The sequence below is a fragment of the Mustela putorius genome, unplaced genomic scaffold, assembly GCF_011764305.1.
Source record: "Mustela putorius furo isolate JIRA1106 unplaced genomic scaffold, ASM1176430v1.1 tig00000127_pilon_pilon_pilon, whole genome shotgun sequence".
Lineage (NCBI taxonomy): Eukaryota > Metazoa > Chordata > Mammalia > Carnivora > Mustelidae > Mustela > Mustela putorius.
In genome coordinates, this window is record NW_025421288.1 from 16,311,605 (window position 1) to 16,339,569 (window position 27,965).

Genomic DNA, 27,965 nt, shown 5'->3' on the forward strand with positions numbered 1-27,965 from the left:
AACACAGCGGGCCCCGCCTGACCTTGCGAGCTCTGGCTCAGGTCCAGCTCTCTCCACGGCCACCCAGACAGCCCAGCAGCCCGGCACTCTGTCGGAAAAGGACCAGAGGAGCCCCTTCCTGAAAATTCCCATGTTGGTGGCTCCGCTCCCACAACCGCTTCCCAAATACCCACGGGCCGGTGGCCAGGCGGTGGCGCACACACACAAGGTCAGCCTCCTGCTGGCATCCGCAGAGCCAACCTGAACTTCCGCACATGGGGTCTAGGGGCTGGTGGCCCTGTGGGCACGCCCAGCAGCAGGAGAGACCGGCCAGGCCTGCCTCGGCCTCAGAGCCAGCTTGCTGCCCCGGTCGTGGACCAAGAACAAAGCTCTTCGCAGCAGAGAGACCCAGGTCCAGGCACGGTCCCCTCACACAGATGCAAACGCGTGCACATCCCCACTTGAGTCACACATGCACACACGCCCTGAGCCTCTAAGACCCCGGACAGCCCCTTTGTGCAGTCAAAGCTGGAAGTCCCGGAGGGGACACCTGCTCCGCCCCGGCTCTGCGATGTGCCAAGAGCAGGACAGGACAGGGCTTCCGCAGGTGACCTGGGGGAGGCGGTCCCTGGGGTTGTCCCCCCCGGACTTTCGCACTCGCTCACCCCACTGCAGCCACCCAGAGCCCAGCCCCCACTGAAACACACGGGCACAGCGTCTGCCTGAGTTTATTTGGGAAAGCGAAGAATCGAACAAAGACTCAGAAAATAAATATGGACCGAGACGAGGCTGCTTGGTGAGGGAGCTCAGAGGCCAGCGGGAGGGCACGGTGGAGGGCGGGGGGTCCTGGACGGCAGGCCTGCTCTCAGTCCCTCCCCAGGGGCAGGCCCCGGGGGCTGGCGCGCCGCTCGAGGCCGGGGGCCCTGCGCTGAGCCCGCGGGAGCCCGCACACGGTGTCCTGGCAGGAGCAGCTCTCGATGTGGGTGTAGCGGTGCTTCCGGGAGCTGCCGTCGGGGCAGCTCAGCTCTACCTCCCGCTGGCTGGTACGCCCCTCCTTGCAGCAGGAGCACTGGTGATCCAGGGCCTGGGCCTCGGCCGAGTACCTGGGGCACGGGAGGGCCAGGGTGAGGAGCCGCTCCCAGGCAGAGGAGCCCCGTCCCTACCCCCACCCCCACCCCCGGGCCTGGGCCTCACTTGACGGAGGTCCCGCAGGACCCAGAGCAGGAGTTCATCACGACTTTCTTGGTGCAGCCAGAGTGAGAAATTTCCTTGGTCATGGGGACGGTGGAACAGAAGATCCTGGTCTCATTCCGAGGGATGCCTGGCAGGAGGGGGCGGAAGCTCTGGGAGAGGGTCCGGCGGAGCTCGGGGCAGGGGTTCTCCACACCTTCAGGGGCCCACGGCTTCCTCCCTACGGCTGCTTCTCCCTCCCCAATCTCATCCGGCCTCGGCTGCCCCCAAGCCCACAGGGCATCCCGTCAAATTCAGCTTCCAGTGGACAGAGGCAAAACGCCGTCCCCCGTGCCTCTCCCACTCCAGGGTCCCGCACTCCAGGGCCCCGGCTGGACCGCCCCACCCGGGCGCACTCACATTTCCTGCAGCATCCGTTGGGCATGAGCGTCACAGAGCCCTGGAGGGAAGAAGAGTGAGCCAGGACCCAGGACCGCCCCCCAACAGTAAGCAGCCCCTGCTGCCACGGGGTGTGGAGCGACAAGGACCGGACTGCTCCTGGGGACCCCCCACTCACTGGGAGGCAGATGCTGGGGTCGAAGTCAGGGCAGGTGATGTTGGACACGGAGGAGATGAGCTGGTTGTGGATGTTCGCGCAGCTGAAGAAGGTGCAGTTGTTGGTGGGGTCGTGACGTATGTCCCCGGGCTGTAGGACAGAGGGCGGTGTGGTGAGGGACAGCAGGACACCCAGCCGGCGGGCCCCGAGCCACCGGGCAGGGGACACCCAGGAGGGGCCTCGGGACAACTGCCAGCCTGCAGTCCAGAGACACATCCACACCCTAACCGCCGGCACCTGCCGATGGGCCCTCGGGCAGAGAAAGGTGTTTCTAGATGTGACAAAGTTAGAGGTCAGGAGAGCAGACCATCGTGGATGACACAGGTGGCCCTTCATCCAGCCACCAGTGTCCTTGCAGAGAGCAGGGGCCACGGGACAGGGGGCAGAGAGTGCACGGATGTGGCCACGAACCCAGGGCTGCCTGGAGCCCCAGAGGCTGCAGAGGCAGGAAGGGCCCCCAGAGCCTTTGCAGGGAGTAGGGCCTCCCTTTGATCTTGGCGCCGGACTCGCCGGGGGGCAAGAGTCAGCCACTCACGGTGTTTCCAGCCCTCATCTGTAGTCCCGGGTCATGGCCTCCCCAGGACCCTTGCAAAGCCGCACCCAACCCAGCAGAGACCCAGCTGGGGACAAGGAGTGGTCCCAGGCTCCGCCGCTGGCTCCGGGTCGCCCGCGCCCCACCCCGCGTGGAGAGGCAGGACGAGCCCTGTGAGCTGGGGGGGGGGACTCCCCGCGCACCTTCAGGATGATGGTCTCGGTGCCGGGTCTCTTGATGATGCAGTGGGTCTGCTGACACTTGCCACAGCACTGCCCGGGCACGTCCACCAGCTCGAAGCCCTGCGGGACACGCACGCTCGGGTCGGCGGGAGCAGGAGGGGCGCCGGGAGCCGGGCGGGGGGCCGGCGGGGGCGGGGCGCTTACGGGGCTGCAGCTGTCCTCGCAGTGCACGTGGGTGCAGGAGATGATGTTGAGCCGCGAGCTGCTGTCCGTGCGGTTGGTGCAGACACAGTCCTCGCACTTGGAGGAGTACACTGGCGACCCGGGCTGGGGAGCAGGAGGCCGGTGAAGCCGGCCCCGCCCACACCTCCCGCCTGCCGCACGGGGTCGTCCGCAGGCCCCAGCACAGCCCGGAAGGCCCAGGGCGGGCACACACCCCACCCCACTACCCCTCCCCCCGGGGCTCAGCTGGTACTCAGCCTAGGACCCCCCCTTGGCCCAGGACCCTCCGCCCGGGACCGCCCCTCGGCCGGGGCTCACCTGGTACTCAGCATTCGCGTGAACACACACGCCCTTGGGCACTGGAGGAAGAGAAAGGGGACGGGGTCAGGCAGGCCCCGCACGCGACGCTGGGTGTGTGTACCGTGTGGGGCCACCCCCCGCGGCTCCCCGACGCCAGGCCCCACTGACCACAAGAGTAGGATGGGCAGCACTTCCCGGGTTTGGTCTCGCTGCTCACGTCGAAGCCCAGCGGGCACTTGGGCGGCTTCTCCTGGCACAAGCTCGTGTTGCACTCTGCGGGGGACAGAGCACGCGGTAGGAAGGGCAGGGCCTGCAGGCCGCGGCCGCCGTCCACACGCAGCTCGGGGGGACGCGCCCTGCTGGCCCAGCCCCTGCGGGCCCCCAGGTCGGAGGTGCGCGCTCGGTGCGGAGCTGGGGATCCCTCCGGGGCTCTTACTGCAGGACGTGATGTTGCAGCAGGTGTCGGCGGGGTTGACCTCGGTGAGCGGGTAGGTGCCGTCCTCCAGGCACGCGACCGGCTCCTGGCGGCACTCCTTGGGCTCGCAGATGATGCCGCGGCCGCCCTCCAGGCACACGCAGTCCTTGCAGTCGAACTCAAAGTGCTCCCCGAACTGGGGGCAGAAAGTAGGCAGGCGGGTCACAGCGCCGGCCCCCTCGCCCCCTTCCGCGTGCCGGGGCCGCCCGCCAGGCGCCGGCACTCAGCCGGGAGGGGCACCGTGGCGGGCGTGGTGCCGAGGGTCCTGAGGGACCCCGTGCCCTCCCCGCGTCCCCGCACACGGGCCACATCACTGACAACACAGCCGTGACCCAATCCTAGCATTTACCCCCACGGGCCTGGCACGCGGCAAATCGCCACACGTGTGTGTGGGGTTCGTGGGCTAGAACCAAGGATCCAGCGCACGTGGAAGACACGGACAACACGGCCAAGATGTCATGTTGGATTTGGACGGAGTGTCTGACGCCCGAGGGTGGGTGCACAGTCGGACGGACAGAGGGAGAGAGGGTGGCTGCGTGCCGGTGTGGATGCGTAGACGGAGGCGGGGGGACGGAGAGGCAGGGTGGGAGATGGGGGGGCACCCAGGGGGCAGCCAGGGGGCACCCCTGCAGGCTCAGCCTTCCAGGACTTGAACGACAGGACGCAGGGTTTGAGACTCCCAGGTTCCTGTGTGCGACCCGCCCTAGCCCCCCAGACTCCGGGTGTGTGGGTGAGTCCCTCCCCGCGCCGGGAGGAAGGGCCGACCTTTCTGGGCACGTCATCAGGTCCCACGCAGCCTGGGGAGGGGGAGAACACAAGTCCGTTAGCGGAGCCCAGCGCCGCAGGACCCGGGGGCTTCGCCGAGCCAGGAGGGCGGGCGCCATACCGCACATCTCCACGCAGACGTCGAACCCGGGGGCGTAGTTCATGGTGCCCTCAGGACAGAAGCAGCCTTCCACCAAGCGGGCGTTCTTCTGCGCCATGGGCCTGGGGGGGAGGACATCACGAGACGGGTGTGTCGCAGGCAGGGCCAGGCCCGCGGGACCACGACGCCCGACAGTGCCTGCCACCCTGGCGCACACCCGTGGGGCGAGCTGGCTGTCCCTGCGCACCTTAGAGCAGCTGTGCTAGACTCGCAGGAAGGCTCATCCGCGGGGCCGCAGGCCCGGTACTCCCTGTGCGGTGGGCACGTCATTGCTGCGGGAGGGAGAGGGATCAGAGGAGCCGCAGTCCGGAGGGAGTGCCCGCGGGCCCCCTGGCGAGGGACAGGCCTGCCCAGCAGAGAGCGATCAGCCGTCCAGCGCCGCCCACCTCAGCCCCCCACGCCATCCCCGAGCTGGGATGCAGGTGCCCAAGTGCCCAGCCAGGCTGGCGGGAGCCCCAGGCCCCCCGGCACCCCCAGCCCGTCTTTCCTCCCGCCTCAAGGCCCAGGCCTGCGTGCGCTCCCCGCCCACCCGGCCCTCCCACCCCCGACGTGGCTTCAGGCCAGACACAGCACCCAGGGAAGCCCAGAAGCCCAGAGACCCGCGGGCCGCAGGTCTGGGGTGGGGGGACACGCACAGCAGACCCCGTGGGTGTGGTTCCTCCAGTCGACACAGATGTTGGCCTGGGCACAGAGGGCGGCGTAGGCCTGCAAGCTGGCACACTCCAGGCCCGAACCGGGCACGAAGCAGCTGTCGAACACGCAGGCCTCGTAGTAGTGCTTGGGGGGCACCACAGCGTGGCATGGCGCGAACAAGCTGTGGGGGAGGGGCGGGTCATACTCAGGCCGGCCCTCCGCAGCCACCCAGCACCTCCACCCAGAGGCCCTCCTGGAGCCTGGCTCAGCCTGCATCCCCCCAAAACAGGCGCCCGTGGGAGGACAGTGTCCGGGGAGTGACCGCGCGACCCGGCCTGGGGGTGGAGAGGAGCTCCAAGCTAAGTGGCTGCCAAGGGCCGGGACCCCCGCCTGCAACCCCAGGGAGTCCCCCAGACTCAATTCGCACAGCTCTGGGGATAAGGCCCTCGCGCGCATGGCCGCTGGCTCTGGGCTTTCTCCCGGATCCCAGCCCTGAGTGCTCGGGCTGGCCCCGCAGCCCCTCTCCCTGTGGCCTGCAGCTCAGCCAGTCCCACCGAGGCAGGAGAGATCGGGAGGTCAGGAAAGGCACGGGGCTACGTGACAAGACAGCTCAGCCCCGTAGACGTGAGAAGCCCCAGTCCTGGGCCCCCCGCGACCCAGTACCTGCCCACGGCACCCTGACTGCCCTGGACGTCCCGGCCCCGTGCTCAGCCCTGGGCCTCAGCTCCTCTTTGCAGATGGGAGTGCAGCACGAGACGCCACTGCTCCCTGAGACCCTGACCCCGCAGCTTGCAAGGGGCTGGCAGGGGCACCTGTCTCTGATGAGCTCGCAGAGGGGAGACGCGCAGTCCTTGCCGGAGGTGGTGCTGGCCCCTGGCGGCGTGATAGCCGGACGCTTGGTGGTGACGCTGGTGTGGGGACAGTGTGGCTTGGAGGGATCGTTCACCACCCACTGGTCAGCCGCCAACTCGCAGTCAGACACGACCTCCCCGCTGGGCAGCATGCAGTCGTCCGCCGTGTCATTGGTGCACGTGCCTGTGTGGGGAGGGAGCCCAGGTCGTACACACCAGCGCCCGGACCCTCCCCTTCTCCCGCCTGGGGCCCCCGGAGACCGTCAGGCCAGGGCCAAGGGCACAGACGGGACAAGACCCCCATCGGCCTCTTCCCACGGGGCCCGGAGCTGGGAGCGGGAGAACCACGGAAGGGCTGGCAGGAGCCCTCACCCAGCCCCCCACCTCCGAGCTGCCCTCCTGGGGGGGGAGGGGCCCGCAGGGGCCAAGGGGCTCACCGCACTGGCCCTTGGTGTTGTTGCCAAACAGGCGGTGAGGCAGCGTGATGGAGAAGGAGAGTCCGTTGTAGGTGATGAGCGCGCCCAGCTTGGAGATCTCCACCATGTAGCTGATGCCCGACTGGTACACGTGCAGCTCGTTCTTCATGTAGGGCAAGGCCACGACCTGCCTGTTGACCTGCACCTGTGACCGGACACGGGGTCAGGACAGCCAGCGGGCAGGCGGGGGACCCTCAGCTGACCTCAACCTGGCCACTCGGGAAACAGAGCCTCGTGGGTCTGACAGGGGTGAGTCAGGGCAAGCTGAGACCTCCCAGAGCACCTGGGATCACCCCACCCCTGCCTGTTTTCAGGCTGGTGTGTCCAGTGGGTGGACCTCAGCCTGTCCCCCGGCTCCTGGCGGCGGCCCTGGTCCCTTTCCCACTTCGTTCCCATCGCTCTCGCCAGACTTGTCCTGGCCAGTCCCCGGGGGGAGGTCACAGGACACTGCACTCAGAGGCCCGGGAGACGCCGGGGCTGAGGGTGCGGCTCCGGCTCCAGGACACGAGCAGCCCCACGCGAGTGTGTGGCCAGCGCCGTGCTTGGGAAGGGGACTCCGCCCAGAGACCTGGGGTCCGGGCTGGTGGTGGAACATGAGCGCGGAGGTCAGGGGACAGCGCGGTCCACAACAGAGCGAGGGCACGGGCGCACGGCGCAGCCTGCATGGGCGTCCCCGACCTGGCCGCACACCTGGACCTTGATGGGCATCATCTGCAGGGTCTTGATGAGAACCTCCTGGGACTGGTAGCGCACCACGAGCGTGCGGGGGCAGGACACCCGGTCGTTGGCGTCACAGTGGTAGTTGTCGATATAGACACCGAAGTTGCCGAGCGTGGGGGTGATCTCCTCCACAAGCACGTACGTGCAGTTCCCTTGGTAGCTGTAGTACAGCCCGTCGAACGTGACATAGTGGGGGTCCCCCCAGCCCGCGCAGTAGCCTGTGGAGGGTGCGCCGCTGAGCCACGCAGAGACCCCGGCCCGGGCGGCGCTGGGGGCAAGAGCCGGCGGAAGCCCCGGCCGGACGGGCACCGTGAGCAGGAACCCCCAGGGCGCGTGGGGCTTCCAAGCCCGTTCTGTGGGACGGAGCCTCGCTTTGGAGCCAGAAGACCCAGGCTCTAAGCCCAGCTCTGTTCCCCCAGCCCCGGGAGCAGCACCGTTCTGCAGGGGTGGCCCTGCTCCCCCAGGCAAGCCCCTCCCTCCCCCGGACCCTCTGCCGAGGAGGGGCAGTGAGCAGGAAGCCCACCGCAGGCAGCCACGGCGTCCAGCCCAGGCCCCGCACCCAAGGGCCTCAGACCCTGCTGTCACCCCACCACCAAGGGTCCCGCGCCTCGGGGGGACCTACAGTCGCACTCCCAGTGCGGGCAGCACTCCTCAGGGCTGTAGACGAGCGTGGGCCGGAGCCCGTTGGCGCAGGTGGGCTCAGGCGGGACCTCGCACTCCACCTCCACGAGCTCTACGGTGTTGTTGTACTTGCAGATCGCCATGGTGCAGTTACACAGCCACCACTTCTCATTCTCCTGCGGCGGGAGAGCGCGGTTCAGAGGCACCGGCCGGGACCCCCTCCCACGCCCGCTGGAGGCCGAGCCACCCGGCACCCCGTGCAGGACGCGGCTCACTGCCAGCCGGCTCCCCGCAGCAGGGGAGGCTGGGGGAGATGCGGGGGCTCCAGCGGATCCTGTGCCCAGAAGGCCAGTGGTGCAGCCGCAGAGACGGGGACAACTTGGGGTGACCCACGGAAAGGCAGCGCCTGGGCTCCAGACGCCTGGTGGCCCGGTGCGTGTGCTTAGTGCCAAGGGGACAAAAACTGGCCCACGGCACACTGACCTGTCTGGGAGGGTCAAAGTCCGGGCACCCAGGGGGCTTGGTGGTGGCCACTGTGCTCAATGCTGTAGGCGTGGGTGGTTTGTGTGTTGAGACGGGTGTCGGCTTGGAAGGGGTGGGTGCCGGGGAGGGCGCGGACGGGCATGACCAGCTGAAGATCTCAATGGCGCAGGCCAGCGAGCAGTTCGCGTAGTAGCAGGTGTCCCCGTGCGTGCCGTTGTACACCATCTCGCCTGCGGGGGGGGAGGCCGGTCCCCCACTGTCCAGACAGGGCTGGCCACCGGGCTGTGCAGGTGCGTCCCCACGAGGCCACCCACCCCCACGCCCCTGGCACACGGCTGCAGCAAAGGGGGCTGAGCACAGGGACAGCCGCCCGCACCCAGCATCCAGCTTCCCCGACGAGCTCCCGGTTTCGACTCACGCCTGACCCCTCACCCCTGGTAAAGCAGAGGCCAAAGCCCCACCAGCCGGTCACCAAAGAACCCGAGTGAGAAGCTGGGATACCTGGTGCGTAGTATGTTTCGTTCAAAACGCAGCAGCGGACCTGAGTGGAGGACCTGACCGGGCCCGTGCTCACACCGACGTTGGGGGTGGAGATCGGGGTCAGGGTGGGGGTGGGCGCATAGGAGGTCGTGGTGCTGGCGGTTGGGGGCCTGGAAGGCGCGGGCGGCCTGGGGGTTCCTGTGGTGGTCGTGGACGCAGTCGTAGGAGTGGGTGTGGAGGGGGTTCCTGGGGTGGGCGAGGGGGGCCTGGTGGTGGTCTCGCTGGTAGGCGTGGTCTTCGAGGAGGTGGGGCCAGAGGTCTGCGGGCCTGTAGGAATGGAGATTTCAGGGCGGAGCTGACGGCACCGCTCTCTGAGAGGCCACAGGAGCCTGATGGCAGATGCCGCCTCCTCGCAAAAAAACCTGCTCGAGGTGTGGCACGTGGCATGGAAAGGCCGTCGTCCACTTTCCTGGCTCTCGGCCTCGAGGGAGGACAAGGAGCGCAGGGCCCACCGTTCCACAACGTTAGGTCCCCGGCGGGGAGGCGGAAGCCGTGGTCACATCGGTCCCACTGAGATCGTGCTGACCAGCTGCCCTCCAAAGCCTTACTGGGAGGTGCAGACGCAAGTGGCAGACAGAAGGAGGGTCCCTAGGGCACCTGGCCAGCAGCTTCCTTTCCCCACTGGCCCCACATGCCATAGTGGGGCTCCCTCCCTAGGCTGCTTTGCCCTGGTGCCCATCACTCTGCCAAGGACAGAGGAACAAGAACCGCGGGCAGCTGGGCCTGTGGAGAGACACCTTGGGGAGCAGTGGGGAGCCCTCAGCTCTGCCGCTCACACACAGCCTGACGCTCAGCAGCTCCCTCAATGCTCAGTAGCCACCCTGCCATGCAAGCGAGGCAGGCCGGACCCTCACGCGGGGACCCTCTCCCCGGGCAGCACGGGGGCAGCACCTCACATGTGAGAAGCCGTACAGCTCCCTGGCAGGAAAGCTCGCTCGCCTAGACCAAGGGGCCTGAGCACACCACAAGCACACAGTCTCCATGCCGATTACGTGCCTGGAGGGCTGCTCCCAGGCGAGGGCGGAGGGGAGGCCGAGGTGCCCCCAGTGGTAGTGCCCTTTGGTTCAGTTGGCGGAGAGGGAGACAGTGTGCTGGAAATCTCCACGATGGCTGTCGTGCTGGTCAGAAGCGTCGTTGATTCTGTGGAAGCAGGAAAGGTGAACTGAGAGTTGGAAGGAAAGGAAGGCTCAGGTCGGGGTTTGGGGAGGGGGGATGGGGGTCTTACCTGCAGGTGTAGAGCCCATGCTGGTGCTGATGGTGGAGGTCGAAGTCGGGGTCACCGTGGTGGTGGTCGTGGTTGGCGTTGTGGTCTCGGTGCCCGTGGTGGTGCTGATGGTGGAGGTCGAAGTCGGGGTCACCGTGGTGGTGGTCGTGGTTGGCGTTGTGGTCTCGGTGCCCGTGGTGGTGCTGATGGTGGAGGTCGAAGTCGGGGTCACCGTGGTGGTGGTGGTGGTTGGCGTTGTGGTCTCGGTGCCCGTGGTGGTGCTGATGGTGGGGGTCGAAGTCGGGGTCACCGTGGTGGTGGTGGTGGTTGGCGTTGTGGTCTCGGTGCCCGTGGTGGTGCTGATGGTGGAGGTCGAAGTCGGGGTCACCGTGGTGGTGGTCGTGGTTGGCGTTGTGGTCTCGGTGCCCGTGGTGGTGCTGATGGTGGGGGTCGAAGTCGGGGTCACCGTGGTGGTGGTGGTGGTTGGCGTTGTGGTCTCGGTGCCCGTGGTGGTGCTGATGGAGGAGGTCGAAGTCGGGGTCTCCGTGGTGGTGGTCGTGGTTGGCGTTGTGGTCTCGGTGCCCGTGGTGGTGCTGATGGTGGGGGTCGAAGTCGGGGTCACCGTGGTCGTCGTCGTGGTTGGCGTTGTGGTCTCGGTGCCCGTGGTGGTGCTGACGGTGGGGGTCGAAGTCTGGGTCACCGTGGTGGTGGTGGTGGTGGTTGGTGTTGTGGTCTCGGTGCCTGTGGTGGTGCTGACGGTGGGGGTCGAAGTCGGGGTCACCGTGGCGGTGGTGGTGGTTGGTGTTGTGGTCTCGGTGCCTGTGGTGGTGCTGACGGTGGGGGTCGAAGTCTGGGTCACCGTGGTGGTGGTGGTGGTTGGTGTTGTGGTCTCGGTGCCTGTGGTGGTGCTGACGGTGGGGGTCGAAGTCGGGGTCACCGTGGCGGTGGTGGTCTCAGTGCCCGTGGTGGTGCTGATGGTGGGGGTCGAAGTTGGGGTCACCGTGGTGGTGGTCGTGGTTGGCGTTGTGGTCCCGGTGCCCGTGGTGATGCTGATGGTGGGAGTCGAAGTTGGGGTCACCGTGGTCGTGGTGGTGGTGGGGGTGGGCGTTGTGGTCTCGGTGCCCGTGGTGGTGCTGATGGTGGGGGTCAAAGTTGGGGTCACCGTGGTGGTGGTGGTGGCCGGTGTTGGCGTTGTGGTCTTGGTGCCCGTGGTGGTGCTGATGGTGGGGGTCGATGTTGGGGTCACCGTGGTGGTGGTGGTGGCTGGGGTGGGCGTTGTGGTCTCGGTGCCCGTGGTGGTGCTGATGGTGGGGGTCGATGTTGGGGTCACCGTGGTGGTGGTCGTTGTGGTCGGGGTGGGTGTTGTGGTCCCGGTGCCCGTGGTGGTACTGATGGTGGGGGTCGAAGTTGGGGTCACCGTGGTGGTGGTCGTGGTGGCCGGGGTGGGTGTTGTGGTCTTGGTGCCCGTGGTGGTGCTGATGGTGGGGGTCGACGTCGGTGTCATCGTGGTGGTGGTCGTGGTGGTCGGGGTCGGCGTTGTTGTCTCGGTGCCTGTGGTGGTGCTGATGGTGGGGGTCAAAGTCGGGGTCACCGTGGTGGTGGTAGAGGCCGGGTTGGGCGTTGTGGTCCCGGTGCCCGTGGTGGTGCTGATGATGATGGGGGTCGAAGTTGGGGTCACCGTGGTGGTGGTGGTGGCCGGGGTTGGCGTTGTGGTCTCGGTGCCTGTGGTGGTGCTGATGGTGGGGGTTGATGTTGGGGTCACCGTGGTGGTGGTGGTCGTGGTGGTGGTCGGAGTGGGCGTTGTTGTCTCGGTGCCCGTCGTAGTGCTGATGGTGGGGGTCGGGGTCGGGGTGCTAGCAGGAGGCAGCGTGGAAATACAGTAGTCCGGCAATACACAGCATTCAACATTAATCTCGTAGTTGAGGCAGATGGGCGGTGTGATGCCCCCCGGCTTCTGGTCTTCATTTTTGCACACCAGCCCAACAGAGAGGTCGCACACCAACTTTTGCCCAAGTTCTTCGATGGGAATGTGGGGAAACATCACAGCTCTGCAAGAGATGTTGGCTGCCCAGCCTTCTTTACAGAGGCCCTGAATCGATTCAATATCCCCACCTGGTCTAGAAGGGTTCGGTTTCCCGGAATCCACCCAGCCTGTCCAGTTGCACTGAGGCACACACGGAGTGATTGTTGGCTCTGTGGTGCTTAATCCTTGGGTAGGCGTGGTGGTGCTGGTGGTCGGGGACACTGTGCCTGTGGTGGTGGTGGTCGGCGTGGTGGTGGTGGTGGTCGGGGTGGGCGTTGTGGTCTTGGTGCCCGTGGTGGTGCTGATGGTGGGGGTCGAAGTCGGGGTCACAGTGGTGGTGGTCGTTGTGGTCGGGGTGGGTGTTGTGGTCCCGGTGCCCGTGGTGGTGCTGATGGTGGGGGTCGAAGTTGGGGTCACCGTGGTGGTGGTCGTGGTGGCCGGGGTGGGTGTTGTGGTCTTGGTGCCCGTGGTGGTGCTGATGGTGGGGGTCGAAGTTGGGGTCACCGTGGTGGTGGTCGTTGTGGTCGGGGTGGGTGTTGTGGTCCCGGTGCCCGTGGTGGTGCTGATGGTGGGGGTCGAAGTTGGGGTCACCGTGGTGGTGGTGGTCGTGGTGGCCGGGGTGGGTGTTGTGGTCCCGGTGCCCGTGGTGGTGCTGATGGTGGGGGTCGAAGTTGGGGTCACCGTGGTGGTGGTTGTTGTGGTCGGGGGGTGGGTGTTGTGTGGTCCCGGTGCCCGTGGTGGTGCTGATGGTGGGGGTCGAAGTTGGGGTCACCGTGGTGGTGGTCGTTGTGGTCGGGGTGGGTGTTGTGGTCCCGGTGCCCGTGGTGGTGCTGATGGTGGGGGGGTCGAAGTTGGGGTCACCGTGGTGGTGGTCGTGGTGGCCGGGGGTGGGTGTGTTGTGGTCCCGGTGCCCGTGGTGGTGCTGATGGTGGGGGTCGAAGTTGGGGTCACCGTGGTGGTGGTCGTTGTGGTCGGGGTGGGTGTTGTGGTCCCGGTGCCCGTGGTGGTGCTGATGGTGGGGGTCGAAGTTGGGGTCACCGTGGTGGTGGTCGTTGTGGTCGGGGTGGGTGTTGTGGTCTTGGTGCCCGTGGTGGTACTGATGGTGGGGGTCAAAGTTGGGGTCACCGTGGTGGTGGTCGTTGTGGTCGGGGTGGGTGTTGTGGTTCCGGTGCCCGTGGTGGTGCTGATGGTGGGGGTCGAAGTTGGGGTCACCGTGGTGGTGGTCGTGGTGGCCGGGGTGGGTGTTGTGGTCCCGGTGCCCGTGGTGGTGCTGATGGTGGGGGTCGAAGTTGGGGTCACCGTGGTGGTGGTCGTTGTGGTCGGGGTGCGTGTTGTGGTCCCGGTGCCCGTGGTGGTGCTGATGGTGGGGGTCGAAGTTGGGGTCACCGTGGTGGTGGTCGTGGTGGCCGGGGTGGGTGTTGTGGTCCCGGTGCCCGTGGTGGTGCTGATGGTGGGGGTCGAAGTTGGGGTCACCGTGGTGGTGGTGGTGGCCGGGGTGGACGTTGTTGTCTTGGTGCCCGTGGTGGTGCTGATGGTGGGGGTCGAAGTTGCGGTCACCGTGGTGGTGGTTGTTGTGGTCGGGGTGGGTGTTGTGGTCCCGGTGCCCGTGGTGGTGCTGATGGTGGGGGTCGAAGTTGGGGTCACCGTGGTGGTGGTCGTTGTGGTCGGGGTGGGTGTTGTGGTCCCGGTGCCCGTGGTGGTGCTGATGGTGGGGGTCGAAGTTGGGGTCACCGTGGTGGTGGTCGTGGTGGCCGGGGTGGGTGTTGTGGTCTCGGTGCCCGTGGTGGTGCTGATGGTGGGGGTCGAAGTTGGGGTCACCGTGGTGGTGGTCGTTGTGGTCGGGGTGGGTGTTGTGGTCCCGGTGCCCGTGGTGGTGCTGATGGTGGGGGTCGAAGTCGGGATGCCTGTGGTGGTAGTGATAATGGGAGTGGTAGTTGCGGTGCCTGTGGTCATGGTAGGGGTCGGGGTGCCTGTTGTGGTTGTGGTAGGGGTGGTGGTGGTCGGGGTGCCCGTGGTGGTGGTCGTGGTGCGGGTCGGCGTCGGGGTGCTAGCAGGAGGCAGCGTGGAAATACAGTAGTCCGGCAATACACAGCATTCAACATTAATCTCGTAGTTGAGGCAGATGGGCGGTGTGATGCCCCCCGGCTTCTGGTCTTCATTTTTGCACACCAGCCCAACAGAGAGGTCGCACACCAACTTTTGCCCAAGTTCTTCGATGGGAATGTGGGGAAACATCACAGCTCTGCAAGAGATGTTGGCTGCCCAGCCTTCTTTACAGAGGCCCTGAATCGATTCAATATCCCCACCTGGTCTAGAAGGGTTCGGTTTCCCGGAATCCACCCAGCCTGTCCAGTTGCACTGAGGCACACACGGAGTGATTGTTGGCTCTGTGGTGCTTAATCCTTGGGTAGGCGTTGTGGTGCTGGTGGTCGGGGACACTGTGCCTGTGGTGGTGGTGGTCGGCGTGGTGGTGGTGGTGGTCGGGGTGGGCGTTGTGGTCTTGGTGCCCGTGGTGGTGCTGATGGTGGGGGTCGAAGTCGGGGTCACGGTGGTGGTGGTTGTGGTGCTGGGGCTGGGCGTTGTGGTCTTGGGGCCCGTGGTACTGATGGTGGGGGGCTCTGTGCCTGTGGTGGTGGTGGTCGGCGTGGTGGTGGGCGTGGGGGTCGGCGTGGCTGTGGTGGTAGTGGTGGTGGTCGTCGGGGGTTCTGGTGTAGGTGTGGATGTAGTGGTGGTGGTGGTGGTGGCCGTGGTCGTGGACGGGGGACACTGATCCATCGGCACACAGCAATTGACGCGAATCTCGTAGTCGTAACAGACCTCAAATGGCCCGTTTCCAAACTGGTCTTCATTGTAGCAAACGAACCCGAAGGTGACATTGCACTGCGCATTCTGACCCGCCTGCTCCCAGCTGAGGTGGGGCTCCACAGCTAGCCTGCACTCGATGTCCTCAGGGGCCTTACAGACGCTGTCAAAGGTCTCCCAGTCGCCACTGCCGCTGTGCACGCTGGGGTGGTTCTCGTTGATCCAGTCGGACCAGAAGCAGCACGTCCCTACGGAAGGAAGACCCAAGATTGGTCCCCACCCTAGACGCCGCTTCCAGGGAGCTCCCGGGGACTCAGAGAAGTCAGAGTCCCCATGACCACCCTTCCTATCATGGCCAAAGAGCCAGCTTAGAGAGTATAGAGCCAGACACGGTCCTGCAGCTGAACGCTGAGCCCGAGACAGAAGAGCCCCTCGTGCCACACCTGGGTGACAGACCCCGGTCTCAGTGCCCAAAAAAAGTAAATCCAGGGAGAGTCACCCATTGCAGTGAGGAGGCCCATGGGAAGGGGCCTGGTCTGGACTCCTGCCCGACAGTGCTCTCACCCAGTGCCAGTCTGCTCCGGGCGCTAAGCCCGGGGACCGCTGAGGGCACCCGTCTCTGCACAAGGGAGTGTCACTGGCCACCCAGCCCCACAGCTGGGTCTCCCGGAAGGTTCCCTTTTCCTCCTGGCTCACCGGGCACGGGGGCTGCCTAGGACCTACCTGGAGTTTCTGGGGTGGAGGCCAGACCTACAGAAGAACGGGGAGGGAAGGAAGCCTGTCAGCAGCTAGTTGGCCACATCTCAAAGTCTTTTTCATTTTTACGACTTCCTCTTTCCTCCTTTATTCTCTCTCCACGCCCCAGCGGCTTGTCCAGCGGCGGCTGCCGCCTCAGCAAGGCTGAGCGCATGGGAGTCTGGGACATTGGTCTGCTTTCGCAGAGACAGCCCCGGAGGTATGCCCCTGCTGGTCCAGGAAGTGTCCCCAGGAAGTGTCCCCAGGTCCTTCCCTGCAGTCTGGGCTCGGGGGTGTGGCTGTGATGCCGGCTGGCATCTTAAGGTGAAAGGCTAGGGCCCAGGAACACCCCCGAGCTGAGACGCCCGTCATTGTCACCTCCAGCCCATAAGCAGAGGTGAGAGCTCACTGTGACCCGTGCCCCCGCCCCACTCTTGGGCCCTAGAAGGGCCGCTTCCACTGGGCTCAGGGCAAGGCAGGTGCTCTAGGGGTGAGGGATGCATGGCCCTGGGGTCCTACCTGTGCTGGGGGTCGGGGAGGGGGTGGGAGTTGGGGAGGTGGTGGTGGTGGTGAGGGGGGTGCTGGAGGTGACGGGGACCGTGGTGGAAGGCGGCCGGGAGGTCGTGGACACACAGATGTTGAAGTGTCTCTCCACCGTCCCGTTGGGGCCACAGATCTCCCAGTAGCAGAAGAAGCCGTCCTGGGTGTAGTTGAGAATCTTCCCTGGAGAGCGGGACAGAGACCAAGGTCAACACGGCCGGAAAAGGACAGGGACTGTCAAGAACCCCCCCGGCATCCCTTAGCCCCCACAAATGCCAGACCCGTGCCCCCTCGGGACTCCACCGACAGGGCCCCCCATCAGGGCACAGAAGCCAGACGGCACAGAGGTGGCCTCAGCTCCCATCACAAACATGGGGAGGCTGCTGCGAGTCAGAGCCAGCTCTGAGCCGGGAAAGGCCCCTGGGGAGCCCCGGGCCCAAGGAGGGCAAGACAGAGCCCTGCCCCCAGAGTCCAGAGCAGACAGCCTGGGGGCTCTCCTGGGGGCCGCTGCACTGGGGTAGAGGCGGGGAACAGCTCACCTTCTTCTGGCTGGCAGACTTTCGAGGTGTTGGTACACACGCTGGAAAGCAAGCGTCGAGCTGCAGAGCACGGGGACGGGCCCTTCCCGGCCTCCCGGCCTCCACCCCCCGCCCTCAGCGCCCGGGGCCCAGCCCCAGGTCCTCTGCCCGTGGACGGGAACTCGCCCGGCTCCCACAGCGTGCCCGTGGGGCTCTGTGTCGGCCCGTGCGTGTGGCTGTGCGTGCAGGTGTGTGTGCACGCGCGTCTGGTGCACCCCCAGACCCCAGCGGGCTGAGCTCAGGTACCAAGACTGGCAGTCCTCCTCGCTGGGAACAGATGCTCCGGGTGGGTAGCGGGTGTCCCCGACATAGCAGCCACATTGGTCCGCCGTGACGCACCGCTTCAGGTCCTCGTCATAGATGGGCCTGTCCTCCGGGCACCGGGGATAGCAGCCTGGCGTGCACAGGACACGGGGCATGGGGCTTGGACCATGGCAGAGGGTCCCACGGCCACCAGACCCCACCCACTGTCCCCACCACGGCAGGTTCTTCTCTCCAGGATGCTCCTCCGGGAAGGCCAGGGAACAAAAGGACAGTGGACCGGACCCCCCACACTGGGCCCCACACACTGCCAGATGGCCAAGGGGACAGCCAGCACCCCCTCCTGACCCCGCATTCCTCCCATGGGCTAGGACACTCCCTCCCCAGAGCAGGCTCACTCCCTCACGCCCCGAGTTCTCAGCTCCGAGGCCGAGTCTGCCGGACCTGGAGTCCGAGACACCCTATCTTGGGCTGATCTGCAGCTTCCTGGGGGCCCTGTCCTCTCCCGGATTCTTTCTGCCTCTCTAAGCTCATGGAACACACTCTGCAGCGCGGTGGGCCCGGTCCACCTGCACCTCGGGTCCCCAGCGGCATGGGGACAGCGTCCCTCCTCGCCGAGGGCCGCTTACCCTCCAGGTAGGACACGGAGATGTTGGAGTGGATGCCGTTGATGGTCCTGCAGGTCTCGAAGCTGCGATTCCCACAGGGCTCATAGTGCCACTCACACTCGTCTGGGGGGTTGTAGTAGTCACAGAATACGGCTGCAGGGGCGGGGGTGGGGGTCAGACTCAGGGAGGGCCGAGGCCAGGCCAGCGCGGCCCCTGAGGAGCGACACTCAGCCCCTGGAGTCAGGGAGGCGGCAGGAGACCCCGATGACCCATCACTTCATGGTGAGGACTACTGTCCCCACACAGCGCAGCCCCCCCCACCCCCCCGCTCCAGGACAGGGCGGACACTCACGGCACAGGTCCGGCGTCCTCCAGAACACGCAGGCTCCCTCCTTAGTACACTCCTGAGCGTAGGAGGCCACGGCCGAGCAGAAGCACTCACAGTCCCCGCCCGTGTCGCAGGAGCAGGAGTCGTGGACGCAGGCCTCGTAGAAGGGCTTGGGGTCCACCTGCGGGAGAAGGCTCTGTGTGCCCGGCCCCGCCCCCAGGCCCCGCCCCGCCCCCAGGCCCCGCCCCGCCCCCAGGCCCCGCCCCACCCCAGGCCCCGCCCCACCCCAGGCCCCGCCCCCCACCTTGCTGTGACAGACACTGAAGACCGAGCTCTTGATGATGCTGCATTGCTTCTCGGCCCAGGAGAGGCGGTGTGGGTTCCGGGCACAGGGATCCGGGGTGACGCTCACGTCCGGACAGGTGGGGGCCTCCTTCCAGCTGTTCCCGAAGTCCAGCTCGCTGTCCACCACCATGTGGTCCCTCGTGGTGAAGTCGTTGCTGGAGCGCTGGTCAAAGTTCCCGCACAGCCCGCAGACCCGGCCCTGCAGAGACAGAGAGCAGTGGGACCGGTGGGGGGGGGGGCTCAGGGTGCTCTGGGAGCGGGCTGGGGGCACGGGGGACGGAGTGGGAGAGGCTGGGGGACTGGGGGGACCTGGGAGGCAGGAGGCGGGCAGGTGAGAGCTGCCGCGCACCTTGTAGGACGGGGCCAGCTTGATGAAGACAGTGGTCTTCTTGTCCCAGATGACGATGACGCCGATGCTGGCCTCCACCACCAGGTACTGGCCCACCTCCCGCGTGGTGTAGGCCACGTGGTGGCCCGTGTCCCGCTGAATCACCAGGCGGTGCTTGTCCTCCAGCTTCAGCTCCGTCCTCTGTGCCCAGGGGAGAGGCCCTGTCACTGGCCGCGTCCAAGCAGCCGCGAGGGCTCACACGTTCCCCGGGGTCCGGCAGCACTCACCCCCAAGAAGATTTTGATGGCCTTGGAGCAGGTGACACCCGTGGTGCCACAGGGGACGTTCTCGGTCATGACGCTGAAGGAGCCTGAGGAGGAGTTCTGGCCGCAGTAGTCCTGGGGGCCCACCCGGGACGTGAGCCAGACCGGCCAGGCCACCGGTGCCCCCCGGCCCCGCCCCAGCTGGGCTCCGCACAGACGCAGCCCTCCTCGGCAAGAGGGGTAACCACGAGGTAGGGGCCCTTGACCCCACGCACAAGCTCCTCGCTCCCTGTGCGGCGTGGGAGGGTCACAGAACGGACGGTCAGAGGCAGGGCTGGGCCCCAACCGCACCCCCTTCGACGGGGCCCCCTCGCCGGGCTGATGACGGCTCAGAGTGTGATGCGGGGCCGCGGGACAAGGGCCGGGGTGGACCGGGCCTCACCTGAACCGCCACGTAGGAGCAGTGCCCGTCGAAGTCGTAGTACTTCCCGTCGAAGGTGACGTAGTGGCCACTCCCGTAGATGGAGCAGGAGCCGTGGCACGGGGACTCGGTGCACGCCCAGCGCCCTCGGCGGCAGGTGCTGAGGGGAGCGAGAAGGGCTGGAGGGGCCGCGGGGGCCCAGGTCCTCCCCGCTGCTCAGAGGGCGGCCTGGCCGCCGGGCAGCACGGGGCCACCCCTTCAGCAGCGCGCGCGCCCGGCCTCCACGCCCTCGTCCGTGTGCACCATGCGCCCCCCCGCCCCGCCACACAGTCCCGCCGGGCCAGACCGCGTACCAGGTGTTGCAGTCCACCGTGATCTCGTCCCCGGGGGAGTACAGGTCCTTGTTGTGCGCACACGGGCACTCGGCCTCCTCGACGCAGCCGCCGCGGCCGTCGTCCATCAGCCCGTCCGGGCAGACGCAGCCGCTGACGCACTCTGTCTGGTACTGCAGGGTGCCGGGGAGGGGACAGCAGGCTTCAGGCCCCGATGGCCAAGCCGGCCTCTCCTGGAGCCGCCCCCCTTCCTGCTCTGCGGACACCCCTTTCTCCCTTGTCCCCCCGACCTCTGTGCGCTCTCGCTCGGCCTCACCACAGGCCCGGGAGACAGGCGCAGGCTGCCGGCCAGGGGTCCCCACACGGCCCCGAGCCCTCCATGGGCTGGGCGGGGACCCCTGGGACGGGGAGGGCCGAGGAGGCCCATGCGTGTGCGGGACCCGGCGGCCGGACCCCAGGGCCAGTGAGGAAGCCCGCGTCCGCCCTCCCCCATGGCGGGCCCCCGCACGCACGTGGCCGGCGGCTCGCGTCTGACAGCTGGTGGGCCGCGAGCTCTGGACGGTCAGGGCCGTCAGGTTGCTGCAGTCCACGTAGATCTTTGGGGCCGAGCAGCCTGGGGGACAGAGGGGCCACCTCAGCTCAACGGCAGCCGGGGTGGGGGCGGGGCCAGTGAGGACGGGGTGCGGGGCGGCGGCGACTTACTCTGGCCGAGCAGCCTGACCGGCCTGCAGTGCAGCCTCCCGTTCTGGCAGACGCTGGGGGGAGGAGGGCGGAGGTGAGCGGGCCGGCTCCTGGCGGGCAGGGGACGGGGCGGGGGGCGGGGGGACACGCCAGCGGCGCGGGGACGTGGGCCCTCCGCCTCCCAGCCCTGGCCACCTACCAGCGCTCCTCCTGCCTCAGCACCACCTCCCCGGCCTCCAGGTAGAGGCCATGGTGGTAGCAGGAGCACTTGGCCAGGGGCACGCAGCGGCCCTTCTCGTCCAGGAAGGTGTTGTCGGGGCAGCCGCAGCCGTCCACAGGCGCGAAGCCCTGCGGGCAGTGCGCGTCGGCCTCGGAGAGCGAGCGGCAGGTAGGCTGGCAGGTGGTCAGGTTGTACAAGAACACCTGGGAGTTGGGGCAAGAGCCCACGTCCTCGTCTGCGGAGATGGGAGGGGCGGCGTGAGGCGCGGAGGGGTGACCCCAGCTTCCTTCCCCGCCGGCCACTCCCGAGCACCCCACTTCCGTCTGGGAGAGGCAGAGGCCTGTCCAGCCAAGGGGCCCACGAGGGTCCCCAGAAGTCCCCAGCCCACCCCCAGGGAGCCCCTCACGAGGAGAGCAGTGGGCCGACCCCCCCCGCCCCAGGCGCCCGGGGCCTCCCAGGGACGGCACTCACTGCAGACTTGCTCCCGCCAGCCCCACAGCAGAACGCCCTTGGCAGCACAGGCGCGGGCGTAGGAGGACAGAGCGGCACACATGCAGCCCTCGCTGTTCTGGCAGTTACACGCGTCATATTTGCACCTCTGGGGGCGGAGGAGGCAGGCCGTGACGGGGAGAAGCAGGCGGGCACACCCCCACGTGCACACACAGTCGCACACAGACGTGCACACGCAGCAACACCCGTGCACATTCGCACACGGACGGACCTTCCCGTGTGACGGGCAGACACACGCACGCACACACACACGGACACGCCTTGCAGGCCGGGGTCAGGCCCAGCCCGGGGCACACAGCACACTGCGCGGGCCCGGTCAGGTGGCGAGTGGTGCACGTGCGGAGCCCACGCACCTTGTAATAGTCTGAGGGGTCCACAGCCGAGTGGCATCTCCCAAAGGGGGTCTCCGTCTTCTTCAGCAGGGAGCACCAGTGCTCGGCATAGTTGGCTGGAGGGGGGGTCAGGACCTCAGCAGGGGCGGCCCCCTCCAGCTCATCCCCTGAGCCCCGCTGCCTGGTCGCCCGGGGCCCCTCCCTCCAGGGCAAGACCACCGCCCTTGGAAGGCGGGGTCGCCACCACCACCCCTCCCACAACCTCCCCTGGCAGGGTAGGTGACACGGCACGGCATCGGCCCCGGGACGAGGGCCGCCACCCAGCGACGGAGGAGCAGGCCTGGCCCCTTTGCTGGGTCTCCTGGCGGGCAGCCACCGTGGGCCACCGTCCACCAGCCACGTAGCAGAAGGCAGCAGGGGCGCGAGCGGCCACCGGCCTCCGCCCGCCCCGCCCCCGCCGCACACCCCGCGAGGCCGAGCCTCACCGCTCTCGATATTGAGGGAGCAGGGGTCGTCCAGCCAGTCCAGCTTGTCGTGACAGCTCGCCTGGGCCTTCCAGGTGTTGGCGAAGCCGGCCCCCGTGGCCTCCACCAGCCCGCCGGCCGTCCTAAAGTCGTCCCCTTCCAGGCCGTTGAAGTTCCCGCAGAGGCCTGAGGGGCAGCACAGGGTTGGGAAGGGGCAGGGGGCGGGGAGGCAGGCCCGGTTCGGGGCCTCTGAGGGGGGCCCGCCGAGCGCGGCACTCACCCTGCACGCGCCCCTGCGCGGCCCGGTCCAGCGTCACGAAGAGCTGCATGACGGGCTCGAGCTGCACCTGCAGCCTGAGCCCCACGGCGGTGCTCACCATGAGGTGGCGGGAAGACGGCCGGAAGACAGAGAGGCTGGCTACGGGACGGGGCGTCGAGCCGGTCAGCGGGGGCTCTGCAGCTGCGGGGTCGTCTCCCGCCCGCAGCCCCCGAGCCGCCAGGCGCTCCCGGGGAGGGACTCACCGGTCGCGTGGGGCAGGCTCACCGGCCGCTCGTTCAGCAGCACGCTGCCGTCCGACTGGAAGGCCACAACCTGCAGGAGGGCGGGGGGGACAGCCACGCTGAGAGGGGCTGGGGGGCTCTGGGGGGCCGCACGGGGGCGGGGGCAGGGGCGGGGGCACCCACGTTCTTCCTGTCGTCCGCCAACAAAACCACCGTCTTCAGGCAGGTCTGCTTGTCGGTGGAGCCACAAGGGGCCAGCTCACCCAGGAGGGCGTAGGAGTCGTTGTGGTCGCCCTGCCAGGCACGGGGCGGTGGCAGTAACTGGTAGGAAGCCCGGTGCGGGGCCGAGCCCCACCTCAGCCCGCCCACCCGCCACCCGGCCAGCTACCTTGATCAGCACGTAGTAGCAGTCCCCGTGGAAGGTGTACCTCTTCCCGTCGAAGGTGGTGATGTGAGAGCCGCCCTCCAGGGCACAGGTGCCCGGGCACGGCAAGTCTCTGCACACCCAGCGGCCGGCGGTGCAGACGCTGTGGGCAGTGGGACACACAGCAGGCTCAGTGGTGCCGCCGGCGCTGCCCCCCAGCCCCTCGGACCGGCAGCCCTGCCCCCCAGCCCCTCGGACCGGCAGCCCTGCCCCCCAGCCCCTCGGACCCGCAGCCCTGCCCCCCAGCCCCCCGGGCCCCGGACCCACCACTCCTCGCAGTCACTGCTGAGCTGCTGGCCGGGCGAGTACAGGCGCCCGTGGAGTCTGCAGTGACAGCGGCTCACAGGGACGCAGCCGCTGCCTGCGATGTCGTCATACACGGTGCCTAGATGGTGCGGGACGCGACGTTACCCTTGGCCGGCCTCAGGAAGCCCCCAATCCCCACACCGGGGCTCCCGCGGGTGGGGCCAGAGCCCTGGGCTGGTGTGTGAGAGGTGAGGCGACCCCCGAGGTGGGGCCCCAGCCACGCCTCCCCCTCCTCCTGCAGGTGCCCCTGCTCCTTTGGGCAGCACCTGTGCCCCCTCCCCACGCTGCGGGAGCCGGGCCTCCGGACCGCCTTCCTGGGGACCTCCAGGCTCTGCGAGTGGGGCTGGAGGGCATGAGCCCACAGAGCAATGACCAGGAAGGAGCCCCGCCCAGACTCCCCAAAGCCACCACGGCATGCGTTTAGGGGGAGGGGGTCCTCCACACTTGCCAGGGAGGGGAGCACGGCACCTTACTTCCGGCACCGTGGCCGGCCCCCACAGCCCGGTTCCAGGGTGCACCGGCCTCAGGGGGCCGCATCGGGGCCACGCCCCCACCCGCACGCCCGTCCCGTGGCCTCCGGGGCGCACACCTTCTGGGCAGAAACAGCCATCCATGCGGTGCTCCTCGCACAGGCGGCTGCTCTCCAGGTGGGAGCAGGTGTCCACGCAGGGTGAGCCGCTCTCCAGGTAAACCATGTTCCCGGGGCAGCTCTTGGCTAGAAGGGCAAAGGCAGGCCCCTGAGCGGACACACACGCCCAGGGGAGGGGAGTGCGGCAGGCAGCGGAGCAGGACGTTCCCCGACGGCACCCCGCTTAGGGCCCCAGGGGCGCCCGCCTCCCCGGCCATGCCGGCCGCCCCGTGGCACTTACGGCAGAACTCGGCGGTCCTCCAGTTGCCAGGCCGGCCGCCGGCGTGGGAGCACTGGCGGGAGAACTCGGCCAGGGTGCTGCAGGCGCAGGAGGGGCCGTCGGGGCAGTGGCAGCGGTCCTGCACGCAGGCCTGCACGAACGGCTGCCGCGGCACCCGCCCCTCGCAGTCCTCGAAGGCCGCGGCCACCAGCAGCTCCTCACACTCGGCGCGCTGCAGACACGCGGAGCGGGGTTCGGTGACGGCCCACGGCCGCCCCTTCCCGCGATGCCCGCGGCACCCCCCCACCCCCAGGCAAACCACCCCCCGCCCCGGCCCTGACTCACGTGCTGGGAGCAGGACTCTGGGGCCGGCTCCTCCTCGGGGTCCTCGCACACCGCCTCGGGCTTATGGACCTTCTGCAGGTTCCCGAACTCGATGGCGCTGAAGAGCACACCTGGGGGCGCGGGGGGCCGTCAGCCGAGGCGCCCAGAGCCTGCACGCCCACCGCCCCCGCCGCCCCCGCCGGCCCCGAGGAGGCCCGCACCGTCAGACAGGAACTCGGAGTAGGTCTGCAGACCATTGTAGTCCCCACAGAGGCCGCACGTGTGGTTCCGGAACTTGCTGTCCAGCTCCAGCTGTTGGGGGAGGAGGGGCGGGTGAGGGGCCGGGGCCCCGCAGGACCACAGCCACGGCGGCCGGGGTGAGCGTCCCACGGCCGGGGTAAGCATCCCACAGCCGGGCCGGCCTCAGCCTCGCCTCCAAGTGGCACTGGGCTCGGCCCGGGCGGCGCAGGCGGCAGGGGTTACCGAGGACCAGGAGGGGCTTGGGCGGGGGGAGGGCGAGCCCAGCTCCCCTCTCCCTGAGGTTCCCCACCCTGGGAGGGCTGCACGGCCCCACCCGGGCTCCCCCACAGCACTGCCAGTCCCCACAGAAGCCCCCTGACAAGGGTCGGGCCCCAGGCACCTGCCCTCCCCTTGGACCCCAGAGGCCTGCAGGAGGCACCTGGCCCCAGGCCCAGGAGGGGCCACACCCACCATGAGTGAGTCCTCCCGGTTCCACATGAGGGTGAGTCCCGCCCGGGAGTAGACCTTGGTGTAAGCATCATTCTTCTCGATGAGCAGCCCAGAGCTGTAGTGCGGCATGCTGACCCTGGGGCAGGGGTGCGGGGCGGGACTCACTGGCCGGCCCACCAAGCTGCCCGCCACAGCAGGCCCTCCGCCATCCCTCCGCCCCAGGGGACAGGAGGGCCTGAGGCGCGCGTGGGAGTCCTCAGCTCCCAGCCGCTGTGTGGGAAGCACAAACAGCGTGGCCGCCCTCTGGGCCGGCTGGGACCCCGGCGGCACAGCCCCCGTCTGCCCCCTGGCTGTATGTCTACCTGTCCGCACCCCCTCTGCAGGGACCTGTCCTCAGAGCCGGGCTCTGCCCACCCCGGACCAGGGCTGTGCCCAGCCCACGGGGACTGGGGAAGACAAAGAGCAGGAATGAGCTTACAGCCTCATTGTTCCAGGGACAATGGGGGACAATGGCCTGGGAGCGGGAGGGGCTCCCACCGGCTCCCCCTTCTGTAACTGGAGCCTGGGTGCTGCCTGGGGCCCCCAAGGGAGGGGCAGGGAGCCCCTCGCCCGCACTGGGGGGCCGCCGCCCAGCCGCACTCACATGGCCCCGTTCACTACAACCAGCTGGCGGGTGAGGTAGATGGTGTCATCCTTGATGGTCAGCAGGATGTACTCGAGCCCGGGGCGCCCCCCTTCGCGGCCGGAGACCCGCTTCAGGTGCACCGCGAACTCCTTGTAGGGGCCCCTGCAGTCGGATGCGAAGTTGTAGTCGCACAGGCCGGGGAAGCGGAAGACGTCGCCGTCGAAGGTCTTGTAGTGGAAGTCGCCCCAAGTGCTGCAGACGCTGTGGCTGTGGTTCTGGGTCCTGCCCTCTGGGGGAGCAGGGGTGTGCGGAGTGAGCAGCCCGCGCCCCCGGGAGGCCTGTCCCGAGGCCCGCCCAGCAGCCGCCCTCCGAGTGCCCTCCGTGAGGCTGTCCTGCTGGAGTGGCCCCTGCTGGACCCTGGTCACCCTGCCCGGGGGGGTCTCAGCCTCCCAAAAGGACATCTCCAGCTGCCACACCCTCACGCCCCAGCCTGGCCTGGGATCTGCCAGGCAGGCAGTGGGGACAGAAGGGCTTTCCGGAAGCCCACGTACCCTGTCCGCCCAGCCCGGGGTCCCCTGCCCTGTCGTGGCCGGAGTCCGTGCACGCTCAGGTGGTGCCCACATCACATCCACATATTGGAGACCAGCTCCCCTCCGGGGGCTTTTTCCCCCAACCCGCGTCAGATGGAGACGTCCCCAGTTTTTCCTGGAACGACCCCTTCATCGTGTGTCCAACACCCCACTCTGCAGAAGGGCCGTCTTGGCCTCGGCCCTCCGAGGGTCCCTGACAGCTGGCCCCTCTTGGCTGCCCCTGCCTGCCCCACGCAGGTGTTTCCAGAAGGCACTGCATTCCGGACACACGCTCTGGCCAGGAGATCGCTGTCGAAGGGATGGCGCGGACCCAAGACTACGTTCCTCCTTCCTTCCCTGCACTCGACGTCTGCAGGGCTTGGTGGGCAAGACCCTGACCCCTGTGGTACGCCCCAGCGTCTGGGCAGGGAGGGTCACGACTCCCAGGTAGAGCCTCTCCTGGGGGCCGCCCTGGTCTTCCCGTCGCCTCTCACCTCTCTGGAGCTCTGCAGCCCCGGGGGAGCTCAGGGCCAGGCCGACGGCCACCAGGAGGGCGAGCGGCAGCCCCATGGTGGCTCCGGAGGGCGGGAGGGAGAGCAAACTGGGCCAGGGGTCCGGGCCTTATATGGCCCAGCAGGAGCGGCAGAGGCGGGGAGAGCAGGGGAGGGGCGAGGGGAGGTGGGGCGTTTGCCAGTTTATCGAGAAAACAGGTGTGGGGGCTCCGGAGGGGCCCCTGGGAATATTGACTCAGGCTATCTGTGGGTTATCTTTTTATTGAGCCCTCAGTAAAGCCGCCCTCCTCGGGATGCCTCCGCACCTGGGCAGGCGCGGCCCCTCCCAGCCCCGGGCCACCCTCCCCGGTGTCCCCACAGGGCCAGGCTCGAACGGGGCGCCATCCCGATGGTGGCTCCGGACAGGACCCCTGCCCCATGTGAGCTCCTCTGTCCCACTCTGGTCCCACGAGGGGCCCCAGGCCCCCAAGCCAGGGGACGGGTGGGCACCTGGGAGGTCCCGGGGCTGCCCCGCCTCCGTGTGGACTCGGCTCCCTGGCTCGGGTCAGCAGGCGGCTCCACGTCCAGCTCCCCGGCCCCCCCGCCCCGCCCCCGCCCCGCACACCCTCTAATCCCCTCGTGTTCCCAGGCCAGGCCAGTCTCTGGAATTACCTGTAACTGGAACTTGGGAAGCCCAGCCAGGGGCCGCCTAACTGAAACACATCTTCCGGGGCCCGGGAGGCCTGGCGGGAAGCTGGAAGCAGACGTCCTCGCGGGGAGTGAGGCCCAGACGCCGCGCCAGGCTGGGGCCGCCCCTGCAGGACCAGAACGTCACCTTGTGAGAAGTAGTAGGCTCGGACGCCGATTATAACCTCGCGGTCCCCAGGCTTCGGGGCAAGCGGGGAGGGACTCGCGTCAACAATCAGCGAGACCCTGGGGACAGCGGATGCCGCAGGTGGGGGCGTGGGACACCCTGTCTCCCTGGCCCAGGCTCCCCTCTGAACCCAGCGGCACCGTGGCCGACCGTCTCACCTCCCGGTGGCCCTTCCACTGCGGACAGGACCTCCACGCCACAGTGAGAGCGTCTAAGGACGAGACGCTTCTCACACCACCTGACGACTCCTGGGGTCGCATCGAGGGCCGGGATCCGACAGGGTAACCGGGAGCCCGCCCCTGCCAGGGGACCTGCGATGAAGCCCCTTCTCCCGTCTCAGTGTGACGCCAGCTGCAGGCCTGGAAACTGTCCTCATTCGGGAACCCAGGGACCCGGGCCCGAGCGTGTGGTCTGAGCCAGGAGCCACAGGGATTAGGAAACCAGAGCCGGAGGGGCCTGCCGGCCCATTATCCACTTCCCTGTGGGGCCAAACAGGCTGGCACCGAGCCCTGGGGAAACCCAAGGACAGGGGCCCCTCCCAGCCCCCGAGGCAGCGATTTTCCATGACAGGCTTCCTTGGCCCTGGTGGGATTCAGAGAAAATCCTGGCCCCG

General features: G+C 68.0%; 1 protein-coding gene across 1 annotated transcript; it reads right to left on the reverse strand.

Moving 5' to 3' along the window:
• Positions 1-691: 691 nt before the first annotated feature.
• Positions 692-26,584, reverse strand: MUC2 (mucin 2, oligomeric mucus/gel-forming). The gene is made up of 51 exons (XM_045066792.1): positions 26,482-26,584; positions 25,437-25,707; positions 24,815-24,929; positions 24,325-24,415; positions 24,125-24,234; positions 23,801-24,011; positions 23,521-23,646; positions 22,893-23,010; positions 22,590-22,728; positions 22,385-22,495; positions 22,223-22,292; positions 21,981-22,118; positions 21,722-21,886; positions 21,258-21,352; positions 20,866-20,992; positions 20,374-20,629; positions 20,196-20,248; positions 20,006-20,106; positions 19,515-19,666; positions 19,183-19,321; positions 18,765-18,875; positions 18,499-18,678; positions 18,109-18,348; positions 17,829-17,985; positions 17,498-17,629; positions 16,854-17,001; positions 16,569-16,609; positions 16,009-16,212; positions 15,478-15,504; positions 12,880-15,002; positions 9,951-12,660; positions 9,722-9,865; positions 8,687-8,992; positions 8,186-8,415; positions 7,704-7,878; positions 7,052-7,299; positions 6,323-6,506; positions 5,847-6,069; positions 5,037-5,215; positions 4,589-4,673; positions 4,363-4,463; positions 4,242-4,273; positions 3,438-3,612; positions 3,170-3,274; positions 3,020-3,060; positions 2,684-2,806; positions 2,501-2,599; positions 1,727-1,855; positions 1,570-1,609; positions 1,174-1,300; positions 692-1,082 (listed from the first exon to the last, which is right to left on the reverse strand). Exons 1-51 carry the CDS (start codon positions 26,555-26,557, stop codon positions 845-847), a joined length of 11,721 nt encoding a protein of 3,906 aa, XP_044922727.1. The 5' UTR covers positions 26,558-26,584; the 3' UTR covers positions 692-844.
• Positions 26,585-27,965: the final 1,381 nt, after the last annotated feature.

Coding starts and splice junctions, on each gene's coding strand:
- MUC2 (XM_045066792.1), bottom strand. CDS start 26,557: ATGGGGCTGCCGCTCGCCCTCCTGGTGGCCGTCGGCCTGGCCCTGAGC. Junction 22,293..22,384: donor TGGCGGACGACAGGAAGAAC/GTGGGTGCCCCC, acceptor GCCCTCCTGCAG/GTTGTGGCCTTCCAGTCGGA. Junction 15,505..16,008: donor CTCCCCGACCCCCAGCACAG/GTAGGACCCCAG, acceptor GTTCTTCTGTAG/GTCTGGCCTCCACCCCAGAA.